The 26,545-nt window shown below is 28.8% G+C and overlaps 2 protein-coding genes across 5 annotated transcripts; one reads left to right on the top strand and one right to left on the bottom strand.

Moving 5' to 3' along the window:
• The first annotated feature begins 15,875 nt into the window (after nt 1–15,875).
• LOC102629764 (F-box/kelch-repeat protein SKIP20) lies at nt 15,876–17,703 on the top strand. Its single transcript, XM_006478443.4, has one exon. The coding sequence runs from the start codon at nt 16,077–16,079 to the stop codon at nt 17,415–17,417; it is 1,341 nt and encodes a 446-aa protein (XP_006478506.2). The 5' UTR covers nt 15,876–16,076; the 3' UTR covers nt 17,418–17,703.
• Nucleotides 17,704–18,294: 591 nt separating this feature from the next.
• Nucleotides 18,295–23,326, bottom strand: LOC102630051 (cysteine protease ATG4). Of its 4 annotated transcripts, none has more exons than XM_052437067.1 (10): nt 23,154–23,326; nt 22,445–22,624; nt 21,812–22,345; nt 21,639–21,724; nt 21,447–21,497; nt 20,955–21,334; nt 19,764–19,902; nt 19,103–19,158; nt 18,949–19,019; nt 18,295–18,830 (listed from the first exon to the last, which is right to left on the bottom strand). In XM_052437067.1, the coding sequence occupies exons 3-10, from the start codon at nt 22,272–22,274 to the stop codon at nt 18,616–18,618; spliced, it is 1,461 nt and encodes a 486-aa protein (XP_052293027.1). In that variant the 5' UTR covers nt 22,275–22,345; nt 22,445–22,624; nt 23,154–23,326; the 3' UTR covers nt 18,295–18,615. The 4 variants fall into 4 exon arrangements, with proteins under 4 accessions (XP_052293027.1, XP_006478508.2, XP_006478509.2 ...); XM_006478445.4 differs by lacking the exon at nt 22,445–22,624 and having other exon boundaries at nt 21,812–22,036; nt 22,163–22,345; XM_006478446.4 differs by lacking the exon at nt 22,445–22,624 and having other exon boundaries at nt 21,812–22,033; nt 22,163–22,345; nt 23,154–23,325.
• Nucleotides 23,327–26,545: the final 3,219 nt, after the last annotated feature.

Below are 26,545 nucleotides of genomic sequence, written 5' to 3'. Positions count from 1 at the left end.
GCCAATTGGCAAAACATTTGTCCCTTTGAAAAGAAACAATTTATTTTTCTACACCATTAACCAAGGCATCGAACTTTTGGTTTTATTTGATAGTGACGATGAACGAACTTTAAACGTATCGTCAATGGCATGTGCTTGGAAGTTGGATTTTAATCCCACAAAAAAGAAGAGTGAACTCACTTTCATGATAATCGAAAACGACCATTTATGAATATAAAAGGCCACGGGCTTTCGAATGCATTATTGCTGTCATTTTAACTTACGGAGTACGCTAATGCATGCATCAAATCATTGTAAATTCAATTGTAAAAAGTTTAGAGCATAATAAGCTCACTAAGAACATATATAATATTATAATGGGTTATTTAATTGTATGGGTTATTTCATTGTATGCTCTTTAGACAAAAACTTTTAAAAATAACACTGAATGTTAAGAATTTAATAAATTAATAATTTATATTCTTACATATAGTAGGGGAAAGCCACTAGAACCCCCTCTTTTGGCGAAATTAAACATTTTGTTTCTCATGATTTAACACCACCGGATTCCTCCTCATGAATTTAATAATTTTCCATTAACTGTCAATCTTTTTACTTTAAAATTAGTGCGTTCGTTTTCCAACAGTTGAATTTGTTTATTATAAGCAAATAAATTGTATTTTTAAAAAGTGCATCAAGTTGTTTAATACTGTAACGTCAATGGTGTTGATTTTAGAATAGTGGGAGAAATTTGGATAATTTCACCAAATTTTGGTCATTTTCTCAAAGTCTCAAATTCTTACATCGAATACAAGATTATAAGTAATTAAGTATCGTAATAAACAATTTTTCTTTTTTATTCTTGTATGAGATAGATATCGAAAATATATATACGGGGCTTATGTCGATACATTATGTATCTAATGTTCACAATTGTGTATCATATATAAAATTTGGAGGAAAAACTCATAAACCCATATGATGCTCTTATGCTCTATTTATAAAATTTTTGTTAATTAAATAATGATGATAACAAAAAGAATAAAATAAGAAAGTGATATGTGAGACGGACAAGGACATGGGATGAACAAAACAAAACAAAATAAAATAAGATAATCTTTTTTTCTATTAAATTGCATTAAAATTGGTTAAATAACAACATCATACAAGTCACTCGAGTTTTTTAGAGACTCAAGTATCGATTAGGTGAAAACAACATAAAAAAATCGATTAGGTGAAAACAACATAAAAAAAAATGACTATGTTCTCTACACTTACAAGCTTTATTGATCAATAGTTGGCCCCAAATATTTTGTCTCGAAATAAATAAATCAAAGGAGCCAAATGACAAAAAGATGAATGTGATAATTGCAAATTTGAGCTAGAAACCATTTTATTAATAAACATGAAAGCGATGGACATGGGATAAACAAAACAAAATAAAATAAAATACGTTTTATTGATCGATAATTAGCACCGAACCTTTTGTCTAGATGGAAATAAATCACAGGAGACAAATGATAAACCGCTGATTGCAACAAAGAGCAAGAAACCATTTTATGTACGAGAGAAATCATGGCAAGATACAAGAGCTAGAGATTGTTTTTAAATTTTAATTAATAAATTACATACATAATGTTTAATGAAATAAACAAATCTGCCGTTGCCGTCTTCACCATTGCTTGATCTCTTTAGAAGTTGCACGATAACATTAATATATGAATTTGTACGAACTAATTTGCATTATAGTTATTTATGTTACATAAGCAGCATTGTTAATTTACTTTATTTTTGTATTGATGTAACATCACATTTACCAAACTTTTAACCCACTTGAGATTGATGACGATAGGACGGCTGGCAAAGACATGTTGCGTGTTTCATGCACGAGATTTGTGATGATTAAAAAAAAAGTAATGATTTCTAAATCACCAAAATGGCGTGTTTACTTTCTGGAGTGAGAAGTGTGGATTCCTCTCACTCCAGTATTTACTTCACTAAGTTGGAAAAGGATTGGGAATCTCATTTTGTGGGCCTCACTTATTTTTGGAGTGAGGAGTGGGAGTGGGACTCCCATTGGGGGGGGTGGGAGTGGGAATCCACTCCTACCTCTCCATTTTCTACCCTTTTTTAATTTAATTTAATTTAATATGTTATAATGAATAAAATAAATAATATTATTATATTTAACTAAATAATAATTTGCATTGATTCTAAGTTAAAATTATTTAAAAATAATATTATTATATTAATAGAGAATTAATAAATATAATATTATTATATTTATTTTAAAAATAATATTATTATATTTATTTTAAAAATAATAGTATTATATTTATTTAATATTAATAATTAATAATAATAATAAATAGTTTATTCCAAGAAAATATTAATTTTGTACTAAATAATATTATATTACTATTTTATATAATAATAAATTTAATATAATTATATTAAATAAAATAAAATAATGTTTCATTTTATATTAAAATTAAAATTAATAAAAAATTGTGATGTTCATAATTAAGAATATTAATAATTATTATAAATTTACAAATATAATAAAATAAATATTTATTCATTAAATATATTTTTTATTAGCTTTGTAATTAAAAATTATAATTCTTTAAATAAGGATAAAATTATAATTTGAAACTATTTACTCCTAATCCAAAACAAAGTAAACACATAAATTGGATTCTGATTTCCATTCCATGCTTCCATTTCAGTGTAAGTAAACAACCTACTCCCACTCCCACTCCACACTCCCAATCCTAGGATTCCCACTTCAATCCAAAAAGTAAACGCTACTTATTACATTAAAAAAAATAATGATTTCTGCGCGGCCTTTTCTTTTTGTGTATTAAATCATTTGATATTTGAAAATTACATTAGACCTTAATTAATTTAGATTTGAACCGAGTATGACTACTAGAATGGCAAAACTCTCCCAAAAAATATTTAATGCAGTCTCATTTTTTTTCGAAAGTTCATGTAGTCATTAAGAAATTGTGATAAAATTATGTAGTGCGTTTTTAAAAATTTATAGTTTCATTTGAGTTTTAAGAGCTGGTTTGATAATGTTATAGTTTTTAAAATAATTGATATTAGTTGTGTTATATAAATAATTAATTATGAAGAAAATTAGTTAAACGTTAGATAAATTTTACTTTTAAAAGTGCAATGAGATTTAAAACCGGTTGTATGTGTTCCGTAAATCTTAATATTAAATTACTGTAAGAATATAAATGACTGAATTGGATATAGTATTGAATAAATTTTATTTACAAATATTTGGACATGTATGTAAAACATTTTTTTTATTGTGTGTATATATTAATTGATAACTAAAATAAATATTTTATTTTAGTAATTTTATTTTTTATTTTTTTATCTCAATATGATTGGTAACAATAATAATGTTTTTAAAGTTAATGAAATTTATTTTCTAATTAATAAGGATCATTTTAGATTTTTATAATATATATGAGTATATATATAGAATTGCATTTAGTATAAAACTGATTTTCAGAATTAGATTTTGAAAAGTTATTCCTTCCCTATAATCCTTCCCTACTTTTTAAAATATGTTGTAAGATATGGTGATTTTTCAAGAAATAATTTTTAAAATTTTTTTTCAAATAATAAAATTAACTTTTAACTTTTCAAACAATTCTAAATGGGTCCTAGATATGATTAGAATATGATAAGAATTAGAGTAGGTTATAAGACTTGTATAATAAATCTTAGTATTGAAAATGTTATATTAAGGAGTTTTAATTCCATGCGATTTAGTCATATACAGATACCAACCTACTTCTGCCGTAAAATTTTTTGGTATTTTGTTAATTATTGAAATCTCTAACATTACTCTTTATATGAAGCAATTATTTCCTTTTAAAAACCGTTAGATTTTCTTAATGAATTTTTACTAAATGGCCACGTTCCCTTATTGTTGTGTAATTATAACTTTTTTCTCTCATAGAAATATTAAACTTATTAATAGGTAAAAATACATTTTTATCCTTAGAACTAAAAAATTGATAAAATATAAAAATATATGTATAATCTTAATATTTGAGTCCAACTCAAGATGTGAGATTCATTTATTGGATGATAAAATAATAATTTTATAAGTTATGAAATTCATCATTTAATAGGTTTAGAGTTCGGATACATAACCCCGAAACTTAGATATTGAGATGTGATGAAAAATGCTAAACCTTAATATTGCCAATTTTTTTCAAGATTCATTAATTATTATAAAAACTTTAGTCAAAAACCAAGTGTTAGAAAGACAATTTTCCCTTAAAAAAATTCGTTAACAAAAAAAAAAAATCGAAAATGTCATAAAAGATTCGTTGTCTGTGTGCCATTATGTTACAATAGATTTATGCATAATTCTTATAATAATTTCGATTTCTCAATGGTGGGGACTCAGTGAAGAAGTGATTTCTCGTTACTTTGTGAGGACACAACGCACAATGATAAATTGGCATTTGATAACGAACGAAGAAAGAGTAGAGTGGTTTTCCGTTAGATTGTAACGAGATGATGCACTATGATAAATTGATATTTGATAACGAATAAAAAAGAGGAATAATAGATATTTTAAATTTTTTTATTTTAAATTTATCTAAACTAATATATCAATTTGATAATTTTTTACAAAATTAAGATGAAAATTTTGAGGTACGTAACACTTCTAGAAAAAAAAAATGGCAAATGTTACTTTCGACGGCTCCACGATTACATAATGGTGTTTCTAGAAACATTTTGCTTTTTGGTACTTGCATGACAGCTACGTTCAAGCTACAAATACATCTCAACCGTTCAACGGATCAATGATTTTTTATCATCTTTGATTAAATGTCGCCCAAGTGTTCGGGGGTAAAATTTCTCACAAATTTGATGGAATAAATTAATTCCATTATTGACTTAAGGGCTTGACCCAGATTTAAGCAGTGTTTTTTTTTTTAAGTTAATCTTTCAAAACAAATTAATTTTAATTTTATCCACCCCATTTTTAAAAAATTATTGTCATTTTAAGTCTAAATATATATCAGATTTTATTTAAATAAAATAAACTCTTGATGAACAAAATGATCGAATCGGTATTGAGAAAAATAAACATATTAAACTTATAACTGTTTTCTTTTCTTTCTTTTTTTAAATTAATTGCTCTATATTTTCTTGGGAGAAAAAACTCAAATCAGAATAGAGTTTTGGTCTATTATAGATTTATATCTAGTTGGCTGCGACGTCAAGCCTTCTAAATTTTGTATCTCTCATGCCATGTGGAAAGACGTAATAGAATCCAAGTTTTTTAGCCAAGCACGCAACTTGCAAGCAACTTTTTCTTATACATCAACTTTTCAAAAGTCAAGAAACACTAAATAAAAAATATAGTATTTAGTACTAGTTTGACAATAATGTAGTTTTTAAAATAATTGTTATTAAACTATATTATATAAATACCCTAAAGAGAATTAGTTAAATATTTGTTAAAATTTATTTTTAAAAATTCAACAAGTTTTAAAAGCAGCCACATTTGCTTGATAAATCATATTGTTCAACTGCTGTAAAATTATAAATGATTAAATTGAGTATAATTTTGCATAAAATTTATTTACACGTGTATAAACATGTGTCTAAAATATCTTTTATTATGTATATATAATATTGATAAGTAAAATAAATCTTTTATATTATTAATTTTATTCTTTATCTTGTTGTCTCAGTATAATTGTAATAATAATAATTTCTTTAACGTTGATGATTTTATTTCCTAATTAATAAGGATAATTTTAGATTTTTACAATACATATGAGTATATATATGGAATTGCATTAAATATAAAATTGATTGTCGAAATTAGATTTGGAAAAGCTACTCATTCCCTACTTTTCAAATTCTGTTATAAGAAACTGATTTTAAAAAAAAAATTACTAAACATTAAAATTAACTTATAATTTTTTAAAATTACTTTTAAACCCTCTAAGAGCAATCCCAAATGAGCACTTAATATCTTGAACATATGCAATAATTTATTATGTCTTATGTGTGATGGACTGAAATAATTAGATAGTTGAGGATTTGTACCCAAATTTATCTATATCTAATTAAAAGTGTGAATGCGGCCCATTAAAATTTGATTTAATTCTTGAATTAAATTCAAAATGTAACTGCATCCCCATTAATCACATATTAAATTCTGAATTTAATTTAATTTTAAAAAATGAATTAAATTGACCATTACAATCTCAAAATAAATTATAATTTAATTAGTAGTTACAAACTATAAAATTTAGAATTGATTGGATAATTAATTTCGAATTTAATTAGCCCCCACAAATTTTATGCATAATTGATTTCGAATTTAATTAGCCCCCACAATTTTCATAACTCTTATTATTATTCAATATAGTTAACAAATGTATTTTGAGCGTTAATTTTTTGTTCACCCCAACATACATCATTTTATCTTTGAGTATATAAATATATTATTTTAGAACACTAATAAAAGGAATTCTGAATCATTCGTAACCAAGTCGTGATCAAAATTTTACTTCAAGATAAAAACTCATGCTAGTTTTCCAACAGTTTACATCATACGGTTACTCTTGTACCAGAAATCGACATATATATAGTAGAGATTAATGGTGTGTTTACTTAAGGGTTTATGGAATGCGAATGAAAGAATGTGAATAAAACTTATGTTTACTTGATAAAATATAATTTTGGAATAAGAATCAAATGTGTGGGTCCCACACAATTTGGAAATAAGAAATTAGGAATCTCATTCTCATTGGGAGTTGGGAATGGAAATAAAAGAATGGAAATGAAACATGGGTTTAGTTTTATATCCCTATAATTTTTTCATATTTTCCAAATTGCTCTCGTTCAAATCACAATTAATTTTTATTATTTTAAATGTTATTATTATTATTAAATTTTATTAACTTTATTATTTTAGTTATTATTAATTATTTTTATTATTATTTTTATTAATATTATCATTTTTAACAATTTATTATTATTATCATCATCATCATCAAAATATATTAAATTTATTATTTTAAATGTCATTATTATTATTGACTTTATTATTTTAGTTATTATTAATTATTGTTATTATTATTATTAAAATTATCATTATTAACAATTTTATTATTATTATTATTATCATTATTATCAAAATTTACAAATTTTATTATTTTAAATGTCATTATAATAATAATAATTATTATTATTAACATTTATTATTATTAATTTTATTTTTTTAATTAATAGCATTTTTATAATAATATTTATACATGTATTTAGTTAATAAAAATTACATTATTTAATACTATGAGTATTTTGGTAAATTGATACTTATTTCTAGGGATGGCAATTGAGCATATATGAGTTGGATCTACTCTGCTCTAGATCCAGATCCATAATAAAAATCAAGATCCGTATCTGCTCCAGATCCGTCATGAATCCATATTTTTCGCTCCATATCCAAATCCAAATCCAAAAAAGAAATAAATATATGTATCTGCTCCAAATCTGAAAAAAATTAAAATCAAAATCTGCTCTAGATCTGTCATTAATTCTAAAACTCAGCAATTAAAAAGTAATAATTTTCTAGAATGAAAATTGAAGGATAAAATGTATTGATAACAAATAAATTATATAATTTTTCTCAAAAATATAATAAATATTGTAGCTTATACTTTTACACCAAAACAACAAATAAGATAGTAAATATTCTTTAAAAGTAATTGCAAGAGTAAGGTCAATCTAATATTTTATTGTCTCCTTTATCATTCTAATATCCACGACACACCTATCCTCATTCCTCTAACATTAGATAATGACATATAAATTAAATATGATTTATATTATGTCCTTTATTATTTTTATTATGACCATATTTGACTAAATAAATGAATACCTATATTCTTTAAAAATTATTTGGTCAATATAATAAAATAAATTGTCAGGTTGTATTACTTGACTTGCAATTTGAATATTGCATGTACATTCTTTGGGGCTAATTGACCTTTAAATTTTAAGAGTTTAAATGCATGGTAAATACCACTAATATACTATAAATAAAATTTATTATCATTATAATTCCACAATTGTTAAGAAACTTTTAAAATAAAATTAAATTAAAAGATGGGTGGATATGTATATGGATTTGGATATTAAGATAGATTCATACCTGCTCCAGATCCGTCTTAGATCCGCATATCAATATCTAAATCCGATCCAAATTCATTTTAAACCGACCCAAATCCGATCCGATTAGATTTGGATCACGTGGATCTTGGGTCAGATCCAATCCATTGCCATCCCTACTTATTTCTATTTCTCATTCTCATTTATTAGCTCAAGTAAACACATCAATTGCATTCCAGCACATTCTCATTTTTATTCCCATTTATTTTTATTAAGTAAATATTGAAATTTCATTTCTCATTCCAGCTCATTTACATTTCTAGCTCATTCACATTCTATGAAATAAACACACCATAATTACCAAACATATGGACCTTAAGTAGAATCCAGAAGAAAAAGAAAATCCTTGTGATAAACAAGATGATCAAAAAATCCAAGCCACATGTCATAATTTCTAATTTTGCCAAAGAGATAAAAAGACCCCTCATATAAAAGACAAAAGGGCAAAGTCAATTTTATCCACGATATACGAGTCGCCAATTGGCAATTGGATTGGGCACCGCAAATGAAGTGCTTCTAGAAGGATATTACTTCAGCTCTTTAACCTTTGGCCATTGCTTTATCGTTTTCAAGATATTGATTGCCCGAAGGCTTATTCTGTGGTGGGGCTTTTGTCATAATCACCATGGCACGCCCTCAGAAAAATTGAAGACACGAACAAACTGCGCCCCTGTTACTTGGTATTAGAATGAAAAATTGACAGTGACTCACCACGGCACCAGCTCCATTTCCCCTTTATTCATGCTCATAGCTAGCGGCCATTGCTTCTGCATGTGGCTGCTTTTGTGCAGGCTAGCTAGCTAATACATTTCTTTGCCTTTTGGTGCAAGAATAAGATGTTTATAGTAATAACCACTTTCCTATTCCATTATTCTGGTGCTTTTTTCTCAGCTTTTGTCTTTGTCCGAGTCAGCTGATGCCACAGAGAAAGATGGTGGCCACTTAGATATTGCCGTAATTTACAACATCTAGATTTAATGTTAGTCATTGAAAGTGCACGATCTAAAAGTAATCTAAAAAAAGAAAGTGGTGCTTTTATATATATTATTGATCTCCTCACAAAATTCTAAATTTGAATGTAACAATTTGGTCTAAAAAAAGAGATTGTGGTACGTGTTTAAATGTGTCTCTTACAGTTGTAGTCCATTCAGGACCACCTCGTGGTTCAAAAAAAAAAGAAAAGGGAGTTAAATTAATAAGATCAAAAAAAATATAAAAGAAATTAAACGAAGCATATAGAAAGAGAAAAGAATTCAAAGAGATATTAAAATGAAGTAAAGTATTCTCTATTTGCTTATATTTTTAGTGATTTTACCAATGTCATTGATGAAATAAAATCTATCTTTTCTAAATTTTTACTAAATTAAATTTTATTCATAAATGAGTTAATCCCTCAAAATTTTCTATTTAAATAAAAAGCTATATATGTTTATAGCTTACATTTCAAAGAGATTTTTATAAGCTTCTTCATAAACCATTTTTATTTTACATTAATTTTTTTGATGAATCCTGATAACGTTATTAATTCTTCAAATGTGATAGGAATTAACGAAATAAAATAATTCTTTTTGGCTCATTTTCCACATTTATTTTTTCTTACTGCTGTCACTATTTTTATTCAATCAGATAATTTTAATCTTGCGCAACTACTGTTACTACCATTGATCAGGTCAACAATAGCACCGTGAAATTATAAGATATGAGTTATTTGTAAAATTTATTAAACGTTTTGAATGAAATATTCGAACCAATGCTCTTTTTAAATGTTCTATAAAATTTTTCAAATAATGTATTAGACTCGGTCTTCTGCTTAAATATTAGAAAAAAATTGCTGTTTTCAAAGCTTCAATAATGAATTAGAAGAATACATTTATAAAATGATGAACTTGCGAGCCTCTATATATATTGCATCAAATCAATCTGTTGATGTTTTTATAAAACAAGTTTGAAGTTTTGAAAATTTATTTAATTTCATCTTTTTTAAAAAAAATTATTAGTTGTATATTTTTTTATAACTTATGTCTGAATTTCAAATATTTTTATTTGAATAAAAAAAAAGTGAACTTTTATGATTTTTATATAATTGGAAAAATGTTTGAATGGAAAGTAAATACCACATCCCAAAAGTATATCTATTAAATATAATTATTTCCTAAACTATAAAACCTAACCCCTTTATTCATTTTAATTTATAAGGAAATAAATATAAAATGATTATGTTTATTTTAAGATATTCTTTATTTTGATATTAATAAAAACACATCATCTAGACATTTATATTCAAATCTATTTACACTTCAACCAAATTCAAATTTATTCAGATTTTAAACAAAAAAATAAATGCTACCTTAATCAAATTCAACCTTCCTCTTTTTTCTAGTAATTGAGCATAATTTTTTTCTCTTATATACATTGCATCGAACCAATCTGTTTCTATTCTTTTGCAATAAGTTTATTGAAAAATAACCAAAGGAAAATAATATGTAATTATCTTCGTTTTGTAGATAATTGAGTTTGTTATGCATGGTCTGGCCTAAACTTAATCAAATTTAATAAAAAAATTTTAACTAACTAAGCATAACTTTTTTTTTTCTCTCACGCACATTAGTGGTGCATTTACTTACTGGATTTAAGAATGAGAATCCATAATCGGAATAAAACTTGCATTTACTTGATGAATTTGGTGGGCCTCACAACAATTTGTGAATTAGGAATGAGAGTTTAATTTCTGGGGGACTTGGGAATCAGACTTACATTCCCAAAATTTTACATTCTGCCCCCATTAATTTTTTATTATTCCAAAAATGCCCTCACTTCAAATAAAAAATATAAATAGCAAAAAATAAAAACAAAAAATCCTTAAAACCTAAACTCTCTCACACGAGGATCCCAGTCGAACGCCATCGCAGCTGCTTCCATCACCATCGCGGTCAAACTCATCCACCATCTTTGTCGTCACTGGTCTGTCGGTTGTGGACAGTAGTTGGTTACCATTTTCATTTCCATTGGGCCATCTCGATTTCGTCTCCGTCTCGGTTTCGTCCCTGTCTCGTTTTGTCTCCATTTCATCTTCGAATTCGTCTCTAATGGCTACGGTTCCAATCTAATGATGATCTGCTAACGATGACGATTTGTTGCTGCCGCTGTTGATAACGATGATGATTTCGATTTTGATTATTGCTGTTATTTTTTTTTTTTTTTGGGAAAATGGACTATTATGGATTTTGATTGTTATGATTATGATGATGATGATTGTTGTTATTAAAGAATATTATTATTGTTAATGATAAATTATAATTAATTAAAATATTAATAATAATTTTAACAATAATAATATTACTACTATTGCTACTGCTACTACTATTATTATCATTAACTTTTTAGTAATTTGTTACTATTTAACTCATTTCGATTCTGATTCATATAATTTAAGTAAACAACTAATTCTGATTCCTATTTCCCATTTCTATTCTAGCCCATTCTCATTCCTCTATTTTGATTCCAGCCCATTTTAATTCTCATTTAATAAACGCACCGTATATTGAATCATTCATTTGATGTTTTAATCAACAAGTTTGTTGTCAAAGAAACAAAGAAAAAGAATGCTTAATTATCTTCATCTTTTAGGTAATTGAGTTTGTTATGCATGGTGTGGCCTAAACTCAATCAAATTCAATCATTTTCTATTTCTATCAATGTAGCGTAGCATTTTCGTCAATTATTGTTAAATGCTTTGCGTCTGAACGAATAAAGAAATATTCAACAGAGTTGGTAAAAGGTTAATTTTTAAAAGTTACCTATAAAATGAATTAAACGTCTAACATTGGAGCTTGAATGATGTATGAAATAAGTGATATTTATAAAACGGATGCCAGTTTCTTCTTACTAAAATAATATATATCACTTGTCTCTCACTGTTTTCACAATAACTAAGACGCTTAGGGAACATCATAATTTTACAATATCATCCTTATTTTCAAACACGCTTCTATTTATATTTATGATTAGTTAAATAAATCATATAAATTAAAATTAAATATTAAATATTAAATATTAAGAATAAGAAATATAGGTTTTGGTGTAAAAAAATTAATATCCCGATATTTTTCTTATACTTTTTTGTTATTTTTAAATTTTTATAATAAATATATGTTTATATTTTTAAGATAAAATACCAAGCAAATAATTCATTCACCCTTAATTTCCCTTAAATTTTTTATCAGGAGAGTTATTAACTATTATAAAAATAGCAGGAAATTAATTGGTATATATTAGTTTCAGTAAGAGGAAATTGAGAATATCCCTTTATAAAATAAGAGTAATGATATAGTCACAAACTCTTGTACAAATTTATATTGTACAAACTGATGTGGCATTAATTTATTGGTTGAATGGAAATATAAAATAATATAAACAAATCATGGGGGCCAAAAGATATTTAATTCAACCAATGAATTAACGCCACATCAGTTTGTACAAAATAAGTTTGTACAAGAGTTTGTGGCTATATCATTACTCATAAAATAAACACAAAAAGTCAAAAACTTTGGGTGGGAATATTTTCACCCCACTATTTTTTTAAATTCACCCTACATTTAGCAAATAATTACAGCAAGTTCACTATATTTTTAAAAATAGAAATCAGTAAAAATTTTGTACAGTTAGTCAATTAAATCTTTTTATTTTTTTTTCTTATGCTTCTTTGACTATATTTGATCATAAACTTTAATATAAGTTTTATTTTACTATATTATTTTTATTATATTAAATGACCAAATTGTCCTAATAAACATGATAATTGTATCTAATTATTTATGTATTTAATTTTGTGACTTATAATATAATTTTTTAAATGAAGTCTGATTATTATTTTCACTGCTCTTACACTTAGATGATATAAATTTGACAGTTCAGTAATTTATATGATTATTGTGCCCTAAAACCCTTATGTTAGTTTAATTAAACTTTAGTAATTAGAAGTAGTATTAGAAACAATGAGTTTAGTATAAAATTAGAAAATTATTAAAGTTAAAGTAAATTTTTAGAAGTTTTACCTTAAAAGGGTAAAATAGTCAATCTAAACTTATGGCAAAGTAATCTTTATAATCAATTATAATAAAAAAATAACTCACGAAAAATTAAATTAAGATAAATTTAATTAATTAATTCCCAAAGTTCTTTATTTTAAAATTTTAAAAATAATGTATATTTTTGTAATTATTTTTTAAAAATAAGATGAATTCATAAAAACTATGGGAGGAAATCATTACCCAAAACTTTAATAGTTCAATTGCAAATGTTTCTACATACATTGCAAGAATAAATCTGTGTTTCTTTTCTTTTTATGCAACAAGTTTGTTGCCAAAATGTGAGGGGTACCTTCACATGCCCATCCTATAAAAGGAAACTAAATTAAAGAAAGCTACAAGACAACATTAGGTCCCATGCATTACATGCCTTCTAGAAGCAATTGAATTTACGATATGTTTCCAAATTAATCAAAATCATTTGAGATGGTCCTGCAATTATTACACATTGCAATTATTACATATTGGGGCCAGCTTCTAGCCAAAAATTAGGCAGCTTCTACGTGCTCAATAAGGCAAGGCTCCCTTTTTCTTTTGTCAAAAGATCTGCTATTTTTTAATATTTCGATCAAAAAGATTGGCGGACGATGGTAATAATTATATTAATTAGTTAATAATAATATATGAATTAATTATAATTATAATAATATATTAATTATTGTAATTATTTATTTAAAAACTATAATTATTGTTATTAATATATTAATTAATTATAATATATTAATTAGTTAATTATAATAATATGTTATTAATTATAATTGAAGAAAAAATAGACATTTTAAATTTTGAGTAGGGTAAAATGGTCAATCTAGAGAATATGAGACTCATTCTCAAGCCCCTCGGGAATGAGTCTTTCATTTCTCATTTCTAAATTGTGGTGAGCTCTATGATTCTGATTCTGATTCTATTTTGCGAAATAGACGCTATTAATGATTTTGATTCTGTAATTCGTTAAGTAAACGCAACATTAAATTAATTGAGTAAAGAAAAGCTTTCTTGAACATTAGTTTGAGACATCACATGCAATTCTCTTAGTTCTGCCCTTGTTATTTTTATATATAGCAAATGATATTTTTGCTTTATTTTGATTATGGTTGCGTAATCAAATTCGAGTTTATGAATATAAGAGCAAGCGGGGCTCAAGAATGATACAATTAATCTGAAAAAAAAATGAGTTTCTCTTTATGTGAACTTACTTTTATATTTGTAATTAATGATGATCTTTATAAAATATAGAAAAACTAATATTATAATAACAGTTTAATAATAGTCATTGTCATAACGTGAGCTATTCATGTAAAGTTCACTCCAAAGAGGATTATGATTGAAGTCTTTGAGAATTAAATTTAAAAGAATGGTTGTGTTAAAAATTAAGTACTTATAAGATGGAATTATTTGAATCCACCAATTTATTCCCTACATTCTCTTTTAATTAAAAATTTTATTTTTAAAAAATTACTTAATTAACTTTTTTTTCTCTTTCTTTTCTCAATTTCATAAATTCTCATCAATTAATTTAGATATATTCTTTTACCTACAAATAATTGATATCACTAGTTAAGAGGAATGAAACCCATAATTTAAAAATGAACATCAACAAATTTTTATCAGTTATGAAAGTTAATAAATATAGAAATTAGTTTTTATTAAAAACAGAAGCTAATGAAAATCAAGAAAAGTTCTTATATGTAGAAAGTATGAAATAGAGATTATAATATATTAAAAAAGATAAAAGAAATTAAAAGAAAGTAAAATTGAGTGTTCAATTTGTAAAAAATGAGAATAGAGATAGAAAATTAAATTGTAAGGTAGAGAGAGAGGGAAAAAGATTAGTGATAGGTAATTTTGAGATTTTTGGGTGTAGAGAAGAATTTCATAGGTTCAAATAGCCCACCCTACTTGTAGTAACAAGCAATTAACTAAATAAGACCTAATTAATCATATAAAATTATGAGGTAAATATTATTGTAAAAATGATTTATTTGACTTTCAAAAACACTCATGCAATTTAATAACAACAAAGATTTTGTTTGGATTAATTTGTTGATAGATATTATATTCTGAAGTCTATTAAAGAGTTAAATAAATGTATTTATACTACAGTATAGAGGTCTACCAAGATCAACTTAAAAATCTTCTTTATCTAATATATATATATATATAAATAGGAAAAAAACAAAAATTGAATTCCCATAAGATGATGAGAAAACCCGGAACTTGTGCCCTTAGTAGACCAAGACTTCGTTGCAATCTCATGACTGCATTTGAAAATTCTTCTTTCCACGAAACTAAAGTAGGATTGGAATTTGGAATAATCAAGAAAAACAAATTAATAATAATCATAATAAAAGAAAATTCAAATGATATACAATACATACAAAGATCCAACTCATAATTAATTACAATACACAACACCGAATCAAATTGGAAAAAAGCCAAACCTGTACAAAACTCGATGACTCATTACTTAAATGTCCAAATTCGAACCAAAAGCCACGTCTCACGTGCCTTGAGGATGAGATAGACCCTTTTCACCACTTAATATCTGCTTATAAATATATCCCCACTTACATTACATACATACCCTCACTCAATCTAAATCTATTTCTCTCCCAACTTGCAATTCACAAAAACCAATCTCCTTTTTTTTTTTTTTTTTGGGTCAATAATCTCTAGCTATGCAAACTTCTATATTATAAACAAAAAAGAAACACTTCACTTCAACTTCAAGCCTCAAGGCCAGTTACAAAATTGGAAGCCAAAAGAAAAAAGGAAAAAATGGGGAAAACTGAAAAGAAGCAGCAGCAGCAAGAAGTTCAAAACTTGATTCCAGGGCTACCTGATGAGATAGCAATGGAGTGTTTGATAAGGGTGCCTTACAAGTTCCATAATGATCTCAAATCAGTTTGCCAAAGATGGCTTAACTTGATTTCCAGTCATTCTTTTTACAGAGAGAGAATCAGATCAGGCAAAGCTGAGCATCTTGTTTGCCAAGTCCAGCCTCTGCCTCTGTCACCACCAAATCCAAAAGATTCTTCATCAGCAACAACCCATTTGGTCTCTGACTCCGCCGCAAGAATCACAAGCACCAAGAAGGATCAACAACAAGATGATGACGATCATGAGTTGCATCAGCAGCGACAAGAAGTTCACAGGACGCCACTGCAGTATGGGCTCACAATCTTCAATGCCAGCAATGGAACATGGGAAAGGATAAGGCCTCACGTTGGGAGAATCCCAATGTTCTGTCAATGCGTGGCGGTTCCAGCTTCACGAAAATTATTGCTGATAGGTGGTTGGGACCCCATAACACTTGAACCGGTCCCCGACGTGTACGTTCTCGACATGGTTAACAATTCTTCTCGATGGCGTCGTGTAAAGCCTATGTCAGTTGCAAGATCTTTCTTTGCCTGTGCTGTTGTGGGAGCTTCAACCGTGTGTGTTGCCGGAGGGCACGATGGCCAAAAGAATGCTTTGAAATCAGCTGAGGTCTATGACGTTGAAGCTGACGAGTGGAGGATGTTGCCTGAGATGGATGAGGAAAGAGATGAGTGTCAGGGGGTTTGCTTGGAAGGTGATAGATTCTTTGTTGTGAGTGGATATGGCACCGAATCCCAGGGGAGATTCAAGCCTGATGCTGAGTGTTACGATCCTAAAACTGGGTCTTGGTCAAAATTTGATCATGTTTGGCCATTTCCAAGCTTAAGCCCCAGGGGCAGCACTGCTACAATCACTTCCTATAGGCTGCAGCAGCATCAATGGTTGTGGTTTTTGGGGAAAGAACAACAGCAAAATGGGGAAGTGGTGAAGGGCAAAATTGTCAGCTCCATTGTGCCACTTCCCAAAAGTGTAACTGAGGGATCATCATCTCCTTGTGTTAGTGTGACAACACTTCATAACTCTCAACAGCAGCAGAAGGTGTTTGTGATGACAGGCAATGGTGGCAGAGGCTGCTCATCATCATCAGCACTGTCATCATTTATATGCAATGAATGTGAAGGAGAAGGTGCATTCATTATGGAGAGAGACATGAGCAATGGTAACATCAAATGGGATCATGTTCATTTACCAGTTGGGTTTTCTGGGTTCCCTTGCTCTGCCTCTTTTCTCCTAATCTGAGAAAAATTTGATCTTCCTTTTTTACCAATTTATTTCCTATATAAAAGATGAATATCATGTTTTGTACAAGGGTGTTTTTGGTTTGTTCTGTGCGATGCTTTTTTTTTTTTTTATAGTAATACTAGATGGGAGTTTAAAAGGTGTAAACATCATTACGCCTAGAATAGTTGGTATCTGTTTTTAGAAAACACTTGAATTGTTTCTTGTGAGATTTGAATACATATAAGCCTTATATGGAAGTATTATCTAACTTTTTATGAAGTTTGTTTTGAGTATCATTCAAGTAGTTCCAAGTGTTGCACTCTTCATATAAATGAACATTATGTGCGTCACAAACTCTAACGCAAAGCAGAGACATAAGCACTTAATGCACTGAACCTGCAATTGAAAAGATTGAATTATTGAAGTATGCAAGCATTGTTGTAAAGTTCTCTGAAAAAACCATTGCAGACTAAAAGAGCATGTCAAGATGGATTCTGATGATGTTTCCAAGAGTTATTAATTGCCTTCATTGACTGTTCTTAATTATCAAGTCAATAATTAGAAAAGTCGGGATGAGAAATTTTGAGTGACAGGGATGACGTTCATTTGCTAAAAATAAATGTCCAAGCAAGCTGAAATTTAACATTTGGATCAGCATTGACGAAGCTATTAATTGTGCCATTGACTGCTTCAGACGGGCCAAGTACATCCCTAAATACTTTCAGCCTCCTGCCCACACTTGCACTGATGGAGAAAAAGGATGAAATTTGGGGGGTTTTAACATTTGACACTGTAACAAAAAAATTGTAAAAATTTCTGCTGTAACATGCAATTGTTATGAAGTAATTTCACCCAGGAAGTGACTATAACATTATAAAGTAGGAAACCAGCAACATCTCAAATGCTAAAATACCAATCCCTAATGGGATACTTTGCATCAATATATTACAACATACATATTTGGTCAGTAGTATGAACAGCTTGAAAATAATTTAAAAGAATCAAGGCTAAATGTAATTTCTACACAATGTTGAATTTGACGAGTTCCAGAATAAATGAGCAGAATCATACAAGCCGACCGAATATGTTGTCATTGTGGTTGTACTAATGAGAGAGGCATTGTCGAACCAGGATGCTATTGACAACAGTTGGGAAGTAAAAGCCGTGTACAAGCTTCCAACCCGACAGCCTTTCGAGACGTGTAATAATTTACAACTCAAAGGAGTTGCCAGTCATCCTCATGTGCATTGCCTACTGCATCGTTCATGGACATCACACCTAAGGAATCATCCTCTGGAACCCCACCAGTTTCGCCCAACACATCACTGTGATTGACTGGCTTTTTATGAGTTTGAGTCACCGTGAATAATGGAGCACCATTTGACTCCTCTGCTAGCTTGGATGCCCGGGCACAAAAATCATCAAAATCATCTGCCAACCATAATGGGAAATAAACGATACCACTGTCAAGATGACTAGCAGAGCCTTGTCCTAGATGTAAATTACCTCCAACCATACCATAAAATTCATTCAAAAGTAACCAGCAAACCTTTGTCCCTACAGTAGAATCCTATCGCCAATGATGGATCAATTGAATCCAGATGAATGTGCCTAATGACACTGGAGCAATCATTCAAATATTAGTAAGAAAAGATGTATTTTTAACAATAAGCTTAGGCCTAAAATTGAAGAGAATCACTTACTCGCTATGATATGTTGAAGTGTCAGCCTCTAGATCATCCTTTCCAATATTTATAACCTGATAACCAACCATTATTAGAAATTTTAATCAGGCTTCATATTACAACAAGCAACTCAAAGTGAAATAGCACTACAATCAATTACCAACAGAACAGAAATACCAAGCATCAAATGCACATTTCTACATAGCCAGGCAAGAAAGAGAGTGGAGGAGAGAGAATAAGCCACATTCCATATCACAGTGTTATATTCCAATGGAAATTCATTGGAAGCCATTTTACATACTTTGCAAAAGCAACTGAAAGAAAACTGACATCCAAAAGTTCCACCATAAAGATCATATAAGGACCACATGTATGAGCAAAGCCATGGGCTTATGCTGGAGAAAAATAGCCACTGAACAAAGTTAATTCATGGACACATCAATGCTGTCCAGGCATTTAAGCGGTCTGCAATAAGCAACCATGATTTTCTAACAGAACGAGGTAAATAGTATTGACTTCCTGTATATTCACTTAACAGAACGAGGTAAACAGAATGAAAGAGAAAATTATAAATCACTTGACATAATGATGCTGTACAAGCCTATAAAATTTAGCCACCTATGCATATGACGTTAACTAGTGATTGATTAATAACAAAATAGTCAATTAATAACTTTACCGGCTGAACGTCATGTGGATCAAGGTAGATAGCGCTTTCTTCTTGCACACCAACAATGTAAGTTGAGGCACCAGGTTTCCCACCCACGATGCCAAGGCTTTGGGGGAAGGTGAATGTCAACCGCAAGGTTGGAATGTACCTGAAAAGAAATTAAGAAATTTCAACTACGAAATAGGTGTGGCAAAAACCCAAACAAAAATTCCAAATTTTTAGCTTCTTAGTTTTGGTAATGTAGCAGTAAACTGAGGGAAATTTACTTCAACAAATTTGTGAAAATATCTCATATCATCAGCATCTGAAATGTAGCAATAGAGAATGCATTAAGTAGAAGTTATTTTGATGTCTTAAATAATTGCTGCTGCATCATTTCACCATTGGACTCAACATATGGAAATATTGCAGACCTAAAAATTGTATAAACTACAAAATCCATAAAAAGAGGCATCATTTTGTTTTTTAATAATTATTAGACCATCTTAAGAATTTGCCTAGGACAACCGTAGAAGGAATTTTGTAACAAGCAAAGCTTCCTTAATCTCATTGAAAAGCTCTATGACAATGGTCTCTTATTAAGGAAAGTTTTCTGAAGGATAAGGAATGAGAATTTTGGTGTCAGTTTAATTTTTTGCAGCACCTGCTTCTCCATATTTTGAGTTGAGACACACATTGTATATTGTTTTTGTTTCCTTTCAGGCACAATTGGATAGCTTGTCATCTTTGACATGTTTTTTGTTATTAGTACAAATTTCCTTGTTTCCCCAGAAAAATAAATTAAAAAAAAAAGAAAAAGATGAAGAAGAAGAAGAAGAATCATAAGGACAACTAAACCTAAATACAAGAGAAAAGATGAACAATAAGTAAAATACAACAAATTCATTTCCAAAGCAAAGCAAACAGGGTGGTAACCAAAAGCAACACTCAATAACACATCCTTCTCTCAATATACACCAAAGGGCAAGGATGCCCGTAGAGAAAACAATCCATTGGTCTGAAAAATCTACTTGAAAGACTTCAGAAAGAAACAAGTGCATCCAGCCTACAAACAGCCAGGCCTCTACTTTTGCAAAATTCTGATGGTCTTTGAAAACAGGAGTAAAATATTATATGTGAATCTTGGTTAATCCTTCAATGGTCTCAAGGAAAGCTAATCCAACAACGAAATTATTCATAAACATTATAAAATACACCAACCTGGGATTTACTTTCTCAAGTCCGAGAACCAAGGGAACAAGCAGAAGAATTGGTGTCCAGTCAGCTTGACCTTTTGAAAACACAGAACAATGTCTAGATGCATCGTCAATACACACAACTGGAGCTCCACCTCGCTCCCCATCTTCATCACCTGAAACAACATAAATAGCCATTGGAAGTGACTGGCATCCAAGGCCAGTTTCCGCTCTCTGACAACGAGCTAGAGCTTCCCATGAGCGACACATGGCATATGGGCCAACCCATGATCCAGCTGCAAGGCCATAAGCCTTTCCAGCTTGAAGAAGATTGTGAATGGAGAAAGGTGATGTCTCAGAATCACCAAAAAGGTGCAAGATCTCAACATATTCACGATCAAATGGCTGTATTATTGTAAACACATCAGTTTGAACATACCTAATAGTTCATCCAATTTTCAAAAATACTATCAAAACAGGAAAGTGGGTGAACAACGTTAAATAACTTTTCTCTTACCTTCTGCAAAGGTTTTCTCCAAGGTCTCCCCAATCGATGAAAAAGCAATGCCTGTTCAAAAGTAAAATGGTCACTGCTAAATAAAAGCATCAGACAATTAAAATAAGAAAATAATATCATGAGTTTATGGAACACCGATCTAACATTACAATGATTGAAAATGTTTAGTTGTAATAATGAAACAACATATACCTGTGCAACAAGCATCTGACTACTTCGAAGCATGCAACCCCAGCCTACATCACTTGTAATCTTTGAATCACCAATAGGATCAAAACCTGTAGATGGACCATTCAAACCCAATTAAATACCAAAGTTTGAAAATCTGATGATCCATAAAAAGACCAACATTGCATGATTTGAACCTTTACGATATGAAATCAGAATTCTTGATGAAAAATCTTGATTGAATTCCGCTAATCCATTGTTACCAGCTGCATCACCCAAGGCCTCATCCTGTGCAATTTTATGGCACACACCAAGAAGCCATATGTCACTGGTTGAGCTAGAAATTCCAGTCCTGCTCGGCCCTAGTACACGTTCATGTATTCTCCTCATTGAGCCAGCAGTCACTAGTCTCTTCACAGCTGCTGTCCACCCATTACTTTTATTATGAACTGCCTTCTTTTCACTAGCTGACGACTCACTATACGTTTCAAAGACTGAGAAAGCAGAATTAAACAAGCTTGACAACAAGGAACCCTTGGATGACTTACTCTCACTAGATCCCGGCTCTGAACCAACAGATGCCAAAGATCTGTTTGGTGTATCAGGTGTACTTTTAGAAAAACATTTTGAAGCACCAGCCTTTTCACGAAATCCCTTCATTACCTAGTCATGCATCGACATGAGGCCACGAAATTGGGCTCACGAAAGCAACCCAATTTACAAAAATTTATCTGCAAAACAAAGTTGAAAGATGAAAGGAATTCTCACAAAAACCATAACACAAGAAATATGCATATCAAAGAAGAAATAAAGGAAACAAAAGACCAAACTCATTAAGGGTAAGTCGTAACTGCCATGCTTCAATTTCAATTTGAAAGCTTAACAACTAAAGTGTTTGGTATATGCCCACTAATACGTCGCAGCTAATATTCATTAACCACCCAGAACTTTTACTTGGCAACTAGTGATTCCATCCCAGAGAAGTTGCCGAATCCAAGAAGCCTCAATCCCTAGCATACCAAAGCAATAAAATATAAACTTCAAAATGACAAAAAGAAAAACCTCATCAAATTAGTGGCTTACAATTAAGCAGCTTTTTTAGCCTGATTGTTTCAAAGACCAAAGAATTAGTTCACCTCTCTTCCTTCCCTAATGCTATTCACCTCTAAGATAATATCCGAAACTCTAAAAGCTCACAGCTCTAAATGGTTATCTCTACAGACTTCAGCTAGTTCTGTGTTCCTTAAGATTTCTGTAGAAGCTAAAGAATTGGATGAATTACACAAATCACATAAACACATAAATATTGAATTAACCAAATAATAAATTACATATAAAACTAAGATAATATAAAATCTAAGATCTAAAAATATTACAATAATTTAATAAATTACTCGTGGTTTGATGATTCGATCAAATCAAAACAATTCATCTCGAATGAATTAAACGAATAAAATAAATAAATTTGCACCACAGAATTAGCCAAAGCAAGAGCAGATATATTTATACAAATATGCAGGCTGTAGATAGATGGATTACCGAAACGAATCAATGATTGGTTTCAACTTCTCCTTGAATTTTGAACTTGAAAATTGAAATCCTTTTTTTCTGGTACAAGGCAAAATATCGAAACCCGGAAACAAAGAGGAGAATAAACGATGAAAAAAAATCTTTATTAATAATGATTTGGACTTTTTGAGCCGAGACTTGATGTTAGAATTGCACATGTGTAATAACGCTGTCTTTCAAATTAGACATGCACATGCGTAATAACGATGTCTTTCAAGTCACATTGGGCCCGGCCCGGCCCTCCCCTCTAAATTAAGAGGTGCTTGATCGGATGTCAGGGTTTTCTTAAGTTACATTTTTCATGTTACTTATAGAGGTGTTCAGAATCTAATCGATATTCGTAAAACCTTAATATGTAAAAGATCGATCCGTAGATTGGTAAATTAGATTGGATTAAAAATTTGAAATCTACAGTGGATGGATTGAATGTGAATTTAATTCTGTAAATCCGTAAAAATCTATGAATTCGCAAAAAATAAAAAAATATTTATATAATACAAAAATATTTATATAATAAAAAAATTAAACTTGTAAATATAATATTATACTTACTAATGAATAAATAACTTAAAATATAGTTGTATTAACACCATATTATTTCTTATATGAAAATAATATAAAATAAAAATAATTGAATAAAGAATATAGCTTCCTAAGTAGTTAATTTTCATGAACTAATCTAAACAAATGAGTTTTTTTCTTTTTAGTGTGTTATATTTTGAAATTTTAAATTTATTTTCTAACTTTATTTAAACAATTAATTTATATAAATCTTATTTAATTTTGAATTTGATCGGTAGTAAAATTATTTTTATATTAATATTTTTTATTTAGTTAGTTTGTGGATATGACACAATTAAAATTTTTTAGCCCACAAATAAATCCACAAAATGGTGATTCGATATGGATTATGTCTAATCCACATCTGATCCGCAGATGTACGGATTGGATTTGAATTTAATTTTATCAATCGGTGGATTTGATTAGATTAAAAATTTATAATTTACAAATCATGAATCGGATATGAATTAATATCCGATCCATGAACACCCCTAATTACTTACAATCAGGTTCTTTTTTAGTGTAAAAATGAGTAACGTAGTAGTGGTGCCAGTCGGATAATAATGTGGAGGCCCCTAAATTTCAAGTCACAAATAACGACGCACATTTGTAAAATGAAAATTGTAGGATATATAATTGAGGTATTTGTTAATTATTAAATTATTATCATAAAGTTTTAGGTGTTTGGATAACAGTCTTGTGGTCTTGCTTGGGATTGAGGTGTTATACCTTTTAAGTTACAGCTGCTGTGGAAAAAAAGTTGTAATTGTGAAACAAAAATTAATAATATGTAGTAAATATAAATTTTAAATAATAATTTTGACAAAATTATTAAAGATATAATAGATTTTCTATTATACAATTAAAAAATCATATCAACATAATTTTTAAATTACAGAAGTTAGTATTTACCAAACACTTTAGTACTATAACTTTAAGCTATAGCTGCACAACCTCAATCCCAAACGCACTCTATATCAACATCCATGAATGTTATATTTATATCAATTGATATTAAGCAATTACTAAGTATAGAAATATTAGAACCTACTAGATTCTTACTCTTTACTTTTGTTGCCACCTCAATTGAATTAACTTAATCGAATTTACATAGCGATCGCCACTGATTTCTTATTTGTAATTTTGATGTAAAACGACTTCTTTATCCCAAAAAGGCCAATCAACTTAACTTAGTCAAATCTATTTAACAACCACTGTTCATTTTCTTATTTGTTATCTTAATGTGAAATGACCTCTTTATCCCAAAAAGACCAATTAACGAAGGATGTTAATAGAATGATTTAGGACCAATGAGGTATGAAAACAACATAGATGGGAAGCCGAAATTATGTTACTGCTCGCACGTTCCCTTGAATTTCTCGCACTTGAAACTACTTTGTTCAATCCCGGGAGTGCGTGAGAAACAATAGCCAATTGTGGGCTCAATCTATATCTATATATATATATAAAGCTGAGACTTGAGGAGGTGATGTGGCATCACCATTTCTCATCATCTCATATTCTTTATTATCTAATAAATTGGTCGAAATTAAAAAATAATTACATTACAAAATATTAAAATAGAAAATAATTATTAGATTATAAAAAATTACATGTCTTTTCCTCTTTCTATTTAAATTCAACAATATGTAACCATTAATAATAATTAATTATAAGTCTTGAAACATTCATTTATTTTATTATGCCAACAATTAAATTTTAGTGGCTTAAAATACATCAATTAATTAATATTAATATATGAAGGAAGGTTCCTTCATCTTCCCTCAACAATGCCATTAGAGCCTAATTTTAATGTCATAATTCCATATTTAATTATTCAATCTTTTGTTTAGTGCATTTTGGCTACTTCAAACTCCATAAATATTAAATATTTAAGATTTGTGACATCATTATTTCTCATCTTTTTAGATTCTCTATTATCTAATATATTGGTTGAGATTAAAAAATAATTACATCACAAAATATTAAAATCTATATATATATAAAGTTAGGATTAGAGGAGGTGATGTGGCATCACTATTTCTCATCTTTTTGTATTCTCTATTATCTAATAAATTGGTTGATATTAAAAAAATAATTACATTACAAAATATTAAAAATAAAAAATAATTATTAGATTATAAAAGATTATATGTCTCTTCCTCTTTCTATTTAAATTCAATAATATGTAACCATTAATAATAATTAATTATAAGTCTTCAAACATTAATTTATTTTATTATGCCAACAATTAAACTTTAGTGGCTTAAATATATCAATTAATTAATATAGGAAGGAATGTTCCTTCATCTTCCCTCAATAATGCCATTATGGTATAATTTTAATGCTATAATCTCATATTTAATTATGCAACCTTTTGTTTAGTGCCTTTTGGCTTCTTCAAACTCTATAAATATTAAGTAGTTAAGATTTGTGGCATTATTATTTCTCATCTTTTTTATATTCTCTATAATCTAATATATTGGTTGAGATTAAAAAATAATTACATTACAAAATATTAAAAATAGAAAATAATTAGTAGATTATAAAAGATTACATGTCTCTTCTTCTTTCTATTTAAATTCAACAATATGTAACCATTAATAATAAATTAATTATAGTTTTGAAACATTCATTTATTTTATTAAGCCAACAACTAAACTTTAGTGGTTTAAAATACATCAACTAATTAATATAGGAAGGAAGGTTCTTTCATCTTCCCTCACCAATACCACTAAGACCTAATTTTAATGTCATAATTTCATATTTAATTATGCAATATTTTATTTAGTGTCTTTTGG

This window comes from Citrus sinensis, chromosome 3 (assembly GCF_022201045.2).
Source record: "Citrus sinensis cultivar Valencia sweet orange chromosome 3, DVS_A1.0, whole genome shotgun sequence".
Classification (NCBI taxonomy): domain Eukaryota; kingdom Viridiplantae; phylum Streptophyta; class Magnoliopsida; order Sapindales; family Rutaceae; genus Citrus; species Citrus sinensis.
Note: the sequence above shows the minus strand (reverse complement) of the source record. Positions and strands in the feature narration are given on the sequence as shown.

What these genes read in the sequence shown, in the direction of transcription:
- LOC102629764 (XM_006478443.4), top strand. Translation starts at nt 16,077, where the DNA reads ATGGGGAAAACTGAAAAGAAGCAGCAGCAGCAAGAAGTTCAAAACTTG.
- LOC102630051 (XM_052437067.1), bottom strand. Translation starts at nt 22,274, where the DNA reads ATGAAGGGATTTCGTGAAAAGGCTGGTGCTTCAAAATGTTTTTCTAAA. An exon ending in GTCAGATGCTTGTTGCACAG is followed by an intron (nt 21,498 to 21,638) that starts GTATATGTTGTT and finishes ACTTTTGAACAG; the next exon opens with GCATTGCTTTTTCATCGATT. An exon ending in ATCCACATGACGTTCAGCCG is followed by an intron (nt 19,159 to 19,763) that starts GTAAAGTTATTA and finishes GTTGGTTATCAG; the next exon opens with GTTATAAATATTGGAAAGGA.